Source organism: Trematomus bernacchii, unplaced genomic scaffold (assembly GCF_902827165.1).
Source record: "Trematomus bernacchii unplaced genomic scaffold, fTreBer1.1, whole genome shotgun sequence".
In the NCBI taxonomy this organism is placed as follows: domain Eukaryota; kingdom Metazoa; phylum Chordata; class Actinopteri; order Perciformes; family Nototheniidae; genus Trematomus; species Trematomus bernacchii.
This window is the reverse complement of record NW_022987372.1, coordinates 15001-26672: the sequence shown is the minus strand read 5'-3', so window position 1 is coordinate 26672 and position 11672 is coordinate 15001. Positions and strand designations below refer to the sequence as shown.

At 46.7% G+C, this 11672-nt stretch overlaps 1 protein-coding gene across 1 annotated transcript in view; it reads left to right on the top strand.

The window, feature by feature from the left end:
- The window catches only part of ubr2 (ubiquitin protein ligase E3 component n-recognin 2), a gene marked incomplete at both ends in the record, with an annotated part of 26315 nt that continues 14643 nt past the window's right edge, over window positions 1-11672 (top strand). Inside the window, 12 exon segments of the mRNA XM_034133282.1 lie at window positions 1-80; window positions 2404-2467; window positions 2776-2900; window positions 3752-3804; window positions 4714-4816; window positions 5736-5784; window positions 6264-6418; window positions 6936-7035; window positions 7159-7268; window positions 8626-8709; window positions 9387-9547; window positions 10456-10664. Of these exon segments, the coding sequence (XP_033989173.1) occupies window positions 1-80; window positions 2404-2467; window positions 2776-2900; window positions 3752-3804; window positions 4714-4816; window positions 5736-5784; window positions 6264-6418; window positions 6936-7035; window positions 7159-7268; window positions 8626-8709; window positions 9387-9547; window positions 10456-10664 (1293 nt within the window).

Below are 11672 nucleotides of genomic sequence, written 5' to 3'. Positions count from 1 at the left end.
TGATCGTCCTGAGCCGCTTCGAGCTGTTCCACATCTTCAGCTCTGCAGACTGCAGGAAGAGACTCCGAGAGGCCAGCAAGGTGTGTTATTTAGTGGGAATGCTGTGTCAGCATTCCCACTAAATGTTATTCTATGGACAAGATTATTATTATTCCGCCGGAACTTTGCACCTCTTCTCCTCCCACATTCCACATCGCAGAGAACTCCGGTTCAAACATCAAAACGTTCAGCATCGGTCGGGGAATCGATGGCTATTACTTTATCATTCATAACTTTCATAGTTCCAGAGATACATCCCATAATGCATCACATTTTTAACCATGGAAGTCAATGGAGAAAATCTTCAGACTTGAACAATCTTCATGCGACTTCAACTGCTAACTGTTCATTCATACTTTCACTCAGAAACCTCATTCCAACTTTAAAATGTTACACATCTTTCTGACATTATTCGTGTAACACAACTTTTAAATCTGATTCTTACTTTTAGAGATATTAAACATTGTTCAGACCTTGGTAAAGAGGTTTTCTTCAGATTTTAACATTAACTAGAGTGCGTGATGTCACAGCTAGAGGGTATGAAATCTTGAAATTTGCCTTCATATATTTTTTTAAACTGCCATAATTCCCAAACCCTACATTCCTGAGACATCATTTTTCATGACAAACGTAGGAAAACATCTCGTAGCTTGAAAAATGACAAATAATTAAGCAAAAATAATTAAACAAAAACTTCGCTTGTATATCACCGGTCCAGCCCTCAACAGCTCTACGTCAATTATGGGGTTTCTTCAAATGCCGTTGCCATGGCAACACAATGCTCGCCATGAAACACGGTTTTCTCATAACTTCAGTGAAAATGCTCCAAACGGCCCAAAACTTCACAGGTTTGGTAACGATGTAGCCATCAACACATCTAAGCGCATTATGGGGTGTCATCAAATGCCGTTGCCATGGCGACAGATCATTCGCCATCAAGTTAGTGCAAAAGTTTGCAGTTCAAATATTCTGCTGCTTTTCCAAGCCTTTTTACTCTCTTCTCTCATCACACATTCAAGCCCCCAGTGTTCATGTATCATCTCAATCTAAATTCTTCACTTTCTTACACATTACATTTCAGCATAGCAGTTCAGCGTCAGCTTTTCAGCATAAAGCATTCCCACTAGCAATTTCTTCAGGAATTGCATTCTCTAGTTACACATGTTATTGTACATGTTATTACACATGTTATTTCACTTGTTATTACAACGCTGTTATATCTTATTACCCATGTTATTAGACATGTTATTACACATCTTATTACACATCTTATTACAGCACTGTGTTATATCTTATTACAGCACTTTATTATACCTTATTACACATGTTATTACACATATTATTACACATCTTATTACACATCTTATTACAGCGCTGTTATTTCTTATTACACATGTTATTACACATGTTATTACAAAACTGTGTTATATCCTATTACACATATTATTACACATGTTATTACACATCTTATTACAGCGCTGTTATTTCTTATTACACATGTTATTACACATGTTATTACAAAACTGTGTTATATCCTATTACATATATTATTACACATGTTATTACACGTGAGCAGAGCAATAGCCTATAGGCAAAACACAGAAGATCAACAAGAGATATGACATCAAATGAACCAAAGCTGAAGTAGACGGTCAGCTTCATTCACTTTCTTTCCAATTGACTGATTGTAATGGCTATACGCTGCTCTCTCTCGTCTCCTCTTCACAACTAAACTTTACGCGGCACACATAGTTACAGCCAATCAGATCTCTGAATTATGAGATGACGTTTGGTAGGTATGTCAGCACAGTGCCCCCATGGTGATTATTTTTTTGCCGCACACATTGAATAGAAAAAGACTCTGAGCATGCGCAGTGTAGTTTTTACAGCACCCATTCACTTAGACAGTGAGAGAGAGGGGCTTGACCCACGTCGCTCAACACGGCTCAATAGGCACACTGTAGACACTAATTAGAAGAACACAGACTAAAACAGCAAAGTACAGACGAATCAGATGATTAAACATGATCTTAACATTTATTTTAACATTTATTTTAACATTTATTTTTTTGCATATTTTGGGAAATATTATTTGCATTACTCTCTGCTGACACTAGGTGGGGTTGTGCCCCACCTGCCCCTAATGACAAGTCACCACTGCTTATTACACATGTTAGTACAGCGCTGTTTTATCGTATTACACATGTTATTAAACATGTTATTACAGCACTGTGTTATAACTTATACTGACTGTGTGTGTGTGTGTGTGTGTGTGTGTGTGTGTGTGTGTGTGTGTGTGTGTGTGTGTGTGTGTGTGTGTGTGTGTGTGTGTGTGTGTGTGTGTGTGTGTGTGTGTGTGTGTAGGATCTGGTGCAGCAGAACAACACTCTGATAGAGGAGATGCTGCACCTCATCATCATGGTGGTTGGTGAGTTCAGACTCTGACCACAGAGGGAAAGGAACATTGTCACAGTAACAGTAAAACGCCCACATATTAATTAAGAGGCATGCATAAAATATTAGAGCTAGAAATAAAATAAATGACAATTTACAAAAAGTACCCATGCAGGTAACAGTAAAGTAAAAGTATGGCACAGTTATTACAGACTGTGTGTGTGTGTGTGTGTGTGTGTGTGTGTGTGTGGTGTGTGTGTGTGTGTGTGTGTGTGGTGTGTGTTGTGTGTGTGTGTGTGTGTGTGTGTGTGTGTGTGTGTGGGTGTGTGTGTTGTCGCGCAGGTGAGAGGTATGTCTCAGGTGTGGGACAGGTAGAGCCCTTCGATGAGGTCAGAAGAGAAATCATCCACCAGCTGTCAATTAAACCGATGGCTCACAGCGAGCTGGTGAAGGCTCTGCCCGAGAACGTGAGACACATACCTGTCTGTCTGTTTACCTGTGTCTCTATTTACCTGTCTGTTTACCTGTGTCTCTATTTACCTGTCTGTCTGTTTACCTGTGTCTCTATTTACCTGTCTGTTTACCTGTGTCTCTATTTACCTGTCTGTCTGTTTACCTGTGTCTCTATTTACCTGTCTGTCTGTTTACCTGTGTCTCTATTTACCTGTCTGTCTGTTTACCTGTCTGTCTGTTTACCTGTCTGTCTGTTTACCTGTGTCTCTATTTGTCTGTACCTGTTCCTTCTGTTCCTGACCTGTCTGTCTGTTTACCCTGTGTCTCTATTACCTGTCTGTCTGTTTACCTCTGTCTCTATTTACCTGTCTGTTTACCTGTGTCTCTATTTACCTGTCTGTCTGTTTACCTGTCTGTCTGTTTACCTGTCTGTCTGTTTACCTGTGTCTCTATTTACCTGTCTGTCTGTTTACCTGTGTCTCTATTTACCTGTCTGTCTGTTTACCTGTCTGTCTGTTTACCTGTGTCTCTATTTACCTGTCTGTCTGTTTACCTGTCTGTCTGTTTACCTGTCTGTCTGTTTACCTGTGTCTCTATTTACCTGTCTGTCTGTTTACCTGTCTGTCTGTTTACCTGTGTCTCTATTTACCTGTCTGTCTGTTTACCTGTCTGTCTGTTTACCTGTGTCTCTATTTACCTGTCTGTCTGTTTACCTGTCTGTCTGTTTACCTGTGTCTCTATTTACCTGTCTGTCTGTTTACCTGTGTCTCTATTTACCTGTCTGTCTGTTTACCTGTCTGTCTGTTTACCTGTGTCTCTATTTACCTGTCTGTCTGTTTACCTGTCTGTCTGTTTTTCTCTTCAGGGGAACAAGGAGACGGGTCTGGAAAGAGTCATCGACAGTGTTGCTTCATTCAAGTGAGTTTACTTTAACATATCCACTTTAAATACACTGTGAGTCCACCTTAAATACACGTCAGTCCACCTTAAATACACTTCAGTCCACCTTAAATACATGTCAGTCCACCTTAAATACACGTCAGTCCACCTTAAATATACGTCAGTCCACCTTAAATACACGTCAGTCCACCTTAAAGGGGACCTATCATGCAAAATGCACTTGTGTACATCTTTTCTACATGAATATGTGTCCCCGGTGTTCCAGGGAACTCACCAAGTGTCAGAAAACACAACCCTCTCTATTTTCCTCCATACCCAAATCTCTAAAAAAGGGGCTGCAACGGATCTGATAAAAACTGATCCAGATTTGAACACTGTCCTGACGTCAGGACGGTGGCGCTACGGCTATTGGGCCAACTCCACCAATCAGGAGGAGACAGCCACGGCCATTGCCGTTCGAAAGCGCTGGAGACGCTGTAGTACATATGCCAGGCCAGTAGGTGGTGCTGTTCTCACTGAATCTGCCCTTGCTAAAACAGAGCTAAAAAATGTCAAATTGAGCAAAATGAGGCATGGCTAAAATGCATGATCTGTTTGGTATTTTGAAAAAAAGAAAGTATAAATATGCCTCATATAGGTATGGTCCTACACTATATTATTATAATATAGCATGATAGGTCCACTTTAAATAGACTTCAGTCCACCTTAAATACACGTCAGTCAACCTTAAATACACGTCTGTCTCTAGTACACTTACTGTGTGTACTGACTGTAGTACTGACTGTAGTACTGACTGTGTGTATTGTGTGTACTGCCTGTGTGTATTTTGTGTACTGTGTGTACTGACTGTGTTTATTGTGTGTACTGTGTGTACTGACTGTGTTTATTGTGTGTACTGTGTGTACTGAGTGTGTACTGATTGTCCAGGAAGCCGGGGGTGACGGGGCGGGGTCTGTACGAGCTGCAATCTGATTGGCAGAAACACTTCAACCTGTATTTCCATCACTACAGCCGAGCGGACCAGTCCAAGGTAATTCTGACGGGTGGGGGGGTCTGTGTGATGTCATGGCAACGGGCTGTGTTGTCATGGTAACGGGCTGCAGGGTTTCCCACACATAGACTTTACTTGGGCGGGCCGCCCAGGTATATTAACGGCCGTCCAAGTATATTTCGCGACCCATTTAGGGGCGAGAGGAGGGAGAGGAGGAGAGGAGGGAGAGGAGCAGGGGGGGAAGGAGCAGGGGGGGGGAGGGGCGAGAGGAGGGAGACAGGAGAGGCTGGTTCAGGAGCACAGACACACTCACAACTATAAATGAACCAAAAATCAATAAATAAACAAGTTTCAGTGTTTTTTCATATTGGATATGGTATGTTGTTGTTGATGGATGGTATGTTGTTGTTGATGGATGGTATGTTGTTGTTGATGGATGGTATGTTGTTGTTGATGGATGGTATGTTGTTGTTGATGGATGGTATGTTATTGGTTATGGCCATGTTCTTATGATGTAATGATTATTGAAATGTGTACAGTTCTGTTTCATATAGGTGTTCCCATAGATCTAGTCTCTTTATTTGCCCCTCAAAGTGCACCAGATTGATGCATGCCCCCGGACCCCCCTAGAGGATTTGAGGTCGACCCCCACTTCAAATCACATGGATAGGTTCCTAAATACATTTACCATTTGTTTTAAATAGTGACCCATGTCCATATGTTTATGTGTGGGTAGTAGATTGAAACTATAGGGCTGTCACTACGGGCCCTGCCTGGACCTGCTTGCTCTGCCATGGGGGGAAGGGTCTGCTAACAAGCGCCCAACTGAAAGGGTCATGTTCATGTTGGTGCACGTCACAAAGGCACGTCACCTCACCCCCCCCCCCCCCCCCCCCCCCCCGCTACCAGCACCCCCCCAAGTATATTTCAGATCTGTGGGCTGTGTTGTGTGTTGCAGGCTGAGGAGGCTCAGAGGAAGCTGAGGAGACAGAGAGGAGAAGACACAGGTAACTCACCTGGGGAACACACCTGTGACACACACCTGGGGAACACACCTGGGGAACACACCTGGGGAACACACCTCGGGAACACACCTGGGGAACACACCTGGGGAACACACCTGTGACACACACCTGGGGAACACACCTGGGGAACACACCTGGGGAACACACCTGGGGAACACACCTCGGGAACACACCTGGGGAACACACCTGGGGAACACACCTGGGGAACACACCTGGGACACACACCTGGGGAACACACCTCGGGAACACACCTGGGGAACACACCTGGGGAACACACCTCGGGAACACACCTCGGGAACACACCTGGGGAACACACCTGGGGAACACACCTGGGGGAACTACAGGTACACTATCATACTGATGAGGAGGAGGAGCATTAATGTGTGTGTGTGTGTGTGTGTGTGTGTGTGTGTGTGTGTGTGTGTGTGCGTGTGCGTGTGTGTGTGTGCGTGTGTGTGCAGCCCTCCCCCCCCCTCTCCCCCCCCCTCTCTCTCCTCTCTTCAGTAGCTTGGTGAACCTGCTTCAGTCTGACCTGATGCTCGCTCTGCAGGGGGCCGTGCTGCTGTGGGCCGGAGAGCCCAGTGGAGGGGGGTGGACCGAGGCCATTCTGCAGAGGGTGAGACAGGGAGGGGTGAGACAGGGAGGGGAGGGGGGGGGGTACAGGGAGGGGTGAGACAGGAAGGGGTGAGACAGGGAGGGACACATCAAGTCTCTTAAGGCCCTGACATACCTGGCCGAAATCGGCCGTTTTCGTTAGTCGGACGACGAAGCGTGCCCTGTCGCCCAAACTCAATTTGGTGTGTCCCGCACCATCGGCCGTGACACGCCTTATTTGGCCTTTCATGGCCGTGCGTCGGCCACAGGCAGTCGGACAAAGAAATCACTCTGATTGGCTGTTCAGCTAGCGAATCAGTGCATGAGAAGCGAAACGGTTGCTTGAGAATGTCTTCCACAAGCAACACTCCAATGGCTGATAGCTGTGTGTGTGTGTGTGTGTGTGTGTGTGTGTGTGTGTGTGTGTGTGTGTGTGTGTGTGTGTGTGTGTGTGTGTGTGTGTGTGTGTGTGTGTGTGTGTGTGTGTGTGTGTGTGTGTGTGTGTGTGTGTGTGTGTGTGTGTGTGTGTGTGTGTGTAGGTGCTGCACCTGGTGGGTCTGGCTCTCCTGGAGGAGCAGCAGCAGCTGGAGACCAGAGGAGAGGAGGACGTCTCCTTCAGATACAGCTGCAAGATCACCCGTCAGTACTATATATGTATTATATTTAATATATTTGTTATGTATCATGTGGTGGGGTATCTACCTGTGCTCAGGACCAGGTGAGGCCCCCAGTGTTATGATATGTTATATATACTGTGCTCAGGTCCAGGTGAGGCCCCCAGCCCCTCTGGCAGTGTGCTGGCTCTGCTGGAGAGTCTGCAGAACGCTCCTCACCTGGAGGTCCACAAAGACATGATCACCTGGATCCTGAAGGTGAGTCACTCCTCTAAAGCAGGGGTTCCCAAACTTTTCAGCCTGCAACCCCCAAAATATCAGTGCCAGTGTCGACCCCATGTCAACGGGGGAGGGGGGGGGGGGGGGTTGCTAGTGAATTAATTAATTAATTAAAGTTTTCCGCACTCTCGCGGGAATATCTCCGCAATGGAGCGAGCTTAACTTTCGATTGCATGATATAGCCCAGCGCAACACCTTCGTCACACATGTTGCCACGTGTTTGTACCGTTTTCAGGCGATTTGTAATCTGTTCTAGAAAAACGATGTGTTTTTGTTTTATTTCAAGAAGCGTATAAAACAAACAATGGATGTATTTATGAACATTTCTCCACGCTGGAAGTAGATTTAGATGTTAGGAGTGAGATAGAGAGTATAATATGTGCATCCAATGAAGCATTGCATGAAGCCTGTTGATGATCAGAGGCTGTTGTTGGGGCAGACCATGCAGGCCAGCCCGATGGTCACCAAGGTTCATGTTTTAATAGCATTTTTACAAAAAAGCCCAGACGAGCCTAACGTGTGAACAAAGGGCTCAGAGAGTTAAACTTGTTTAGTTTTGAAAATCCACAGCGGAGGTTTGTGTCGAACTACATGAGGTGTGTTTTGCATTTCTCTCAGTAGCCAACGATCTGTGAGTCTGTTAGCTCGGACTAAACTCCGTAATAAATGTAGTCTACATTTCATAAGAGGTGTAAAACCTGAGAGCATTTTAAATCTTATTTGAACTAAATGCTGATATAATCTGTAGTTGTATTTGTATTGTTGATTTCATGTGTGAACGAGACGATGTAGAGAAGTGAAGCTGTCATTATCAGGCTGTTATGTTGGAGTGGTGAGCTTAGTATGAAACAGTTTGAGAAACACTGCGCTAGTGGATTGTCAACGGGGGGAGCCTCGCTGCGGGGAAATTATACACATGGCCAGTCTGCCCCTGAAAAATGTCTCTGCACCCGTCATTATTAATAATAATTTAAAAAAATGTATACATTTCTCTTTTTTATTTTACCTTTTAAAAAAAAAAAATTTAATTTTAATTTTGTAATCATCTCGCGACCCCCACTCGGGGTCTCGACCCCCACTCGGGGTCTCGACCCCCACTTTGGGAACCCCTGCTCTAAAGAACCACCAGCTGGGGTCTGAAGGACCTCCAGCTGGGCTCTGAAGGACCACCAGCTGGGCTCTGAAGGACCTCCAGCTGGGCTCTGAAGGACCACCAGCTGGGCTCTGAAGGACCTCCAGCTGGGCTCTGAAGGACCACCAGCTGGGCTCTGAAGGACCTCCAGCTGGGCTCTGAAGGAGAGGTGTGTCTGATGATGACGAGTGTGTTTGTGTTCAGATGGTGGCTAACGTGAAAACCATGAGAGAACGATCGTCCTGCAGCTCCACCGTCACCGTGAGACCAGGACAAGGACTGGAGGAGGTACCACACACAAACACACACACATTTGAATACTTTATTTGGTTCCACAAATTATATTACATAAGACAGGGAATCAAATATATCGGGGCTAAGCAGCACAGAACACTGAGGGGAACACATAGCATCTCCTTCTCCACACGGCTAAGCAGCACAGAACACTGAGGGGAACACATAGCATCTCCTTCTCCACACGGCTAAGCTGCACAGAACACTGAGGGGAACACATAGCATCTCCTTCTCCACACGGCTAAGCTGCACAGAACACTGAGGGGAACACATAGCATCTCCTTCTCCACACGGCTAAGCTGCAGCTGAAACAGAGCAATATTTGGCCATTTGTTTGCTCTTTGACATTCCAGCAATTCTCAGACGCGGTGCATTTATATACATGGCCAAGACTTCCGAATATGAGTATGCTATATCTACACTTGTACCCAAAGCTGGTTATCACATGGAGCAGTGGTTGGTATTTGATATACTTGTCCTGGAAAGCCTGGTCCATGTGCAGGTCAAAGGAACAGCCTACTTCTAATATTAGCACCTCCCTGTGGTTGGTGTCAACAAAAACAACACACACACACACACACACACACACACACACACACACACACACACACACACACACACACACACACACACACACACACCTGTCTCAGTCTGAGTGTGTGTCTCTGCAGACGCTGCACGACAGAGATCAGTTGGAGAGGAAGAGGAAGGCGGAGATGGCTCGGCTGCGGAGGGAGAAGATCATGGCTCAGATGTCCGAGATGCAGAAACACTTCATCAACGAGAACAAGGATCTGTTCCTGGAGGCCTCAGGGTCCACTGCGGAGAGCAGGTACACCTGTACACACCTGGGTACACCTGACCACACCTGTATACACCTCTACACACCTGTACACACCTGTATATACCTGGGTACACCTTTACACACCTGTACACACCTGTATATACCTGGGTACACCTGTACACACCTGTACACACCTGGATACACCTGTATATACCTGGGTACACCTTTACACACCTGTATATACCTGGATACACCTTTACACACCTGTACACACCTGTATATACCTGGGTACACCTGTACACACCTGTACACACCTGGATACACCTGTATATACCTGGGTACACCTTTACACAACCTGTACACACCTGTACACACCTGGGTACACCTGACCACACCTGTATACACCTCTACACACCTGGGTACACCTGTACACACCTGTATATACCTGGATACACCTTTACACACCTGTACACACCTGTATACACCTCTACACACCTGTACACACCTGTATATACCTGGATACACCTTTACACACCTGTACACACCTGTATATACCTGGGTACACCTGTACACACCTGTACACACCTGGATACACCTTTACACAACCTGTACACACCTGTATATACCTGGGTACACCCTTACACAACCTGTACACACCTGTATATACCTGGATACACCTTTACACACCTGTACACACCTGTATATACCTGGGTACACCTGACCCACACCTGTATACACCTCTACACACCTGTATACACCTGTACACACCTGTATATACCTGGGTACACCTGTACACACCTGTATATACCTGGGTACACCTGTACACACCTGTATATACCTGGGTACACCTGTACACACCTGTATATACCTGGGTACACCTGTACACCTATCCACTTCTGCAGAAAGCAAGCACACCTGTACACCAGGCTGATAAATGGTTTCTGGTCCCCTCCCAGTCCCCCCAGGTCGGACCCCCCCTGTGTGTCTCAGGTGTGTTTGGGCCCCCGGAGGTCAGGTGCAGCGCTGCGCCGTCAGCTGGTTACCTGCATCCTGTGCCAGGAGGAGCAGGAGGTCAGAGGTCAGGGCAGAGCCATGGTGCTGGCTGCCTTCGTCCAGAGGTCCACCGTCCTGTCCAAGAACCGCCGTCGCAGCTTACCTGAGCCAGGTGAGCGTCTCTCTGACATCATCAGGGCGTCACTCTGACATCATCAGGGCGTCACTCTGACATCATCAGGGCGTCACTCTGACATCATCAGGGCGTCACTCTGACATCATCAGGGCGTCACTCTGACATCAGGGCGTCACTCTGACATCAGGGCGTCACTCTGACATCATCAGGGCGTCACTCTGACATCATCAGGGCGTCACTCTGACATCATCAGGGCGTCACTCTGACATCATCAGGGCGTCACTCTGACATCAGGGCGTCACTCTGACATCATCAGGGCGTCACTCTGACATCAGGGCGTCTCTCTGACATCATCAGGGCGTCACTCTGACATCATCAGGGCGTCACTCTGACATCAGGGCGTCACTCTGACATCAGTGCGTCACTCTGACATCATCAGGGCGTCACTCTGACATCATCAGGGCGTCACTCTGACATCATGGGCGTCACCTCTGACATAGGGCGTCACCTGATCATCAGGGGGCATCACTCTGACATCAGGGCGTCACTCTGACATCAGTGCGTCACTCTGACATCATCAGGGCGTCACTCTGACATCATCAGGGCATCACTCTGACATCAGTGCGTCACTCTGACATCATCAGGGCGTCACTCTGACATCATCAGGGCGTCACTCTGACATCATCAGGGCATCACTCTGACATCAGGGCGTCACTCTGACATCAGGGCGTCACTCTGACATCATCAGGGCATCACTCTGACATCAGGGCGTCACTCTGACATCAGGGCGTCACTCTGACATCATCAGGGCGTCACTCTGACATCAGGGCGTCACTCTGACATCATCAGGGCATCACTCTGACATCAGGGCGTCACTCTGACATCAGTGCGTCACTCTGACATCATCAGGGCGTCACTCTGACATCATCAGGGCGTCACTCTGACATCATCAGGGCATCACTCTGACATCAGTGCGTCACTCTGACATCATCAGGGCGTCACTCTGACATCATCAGGGCGTCACTCTGACATCATCAGGGCATC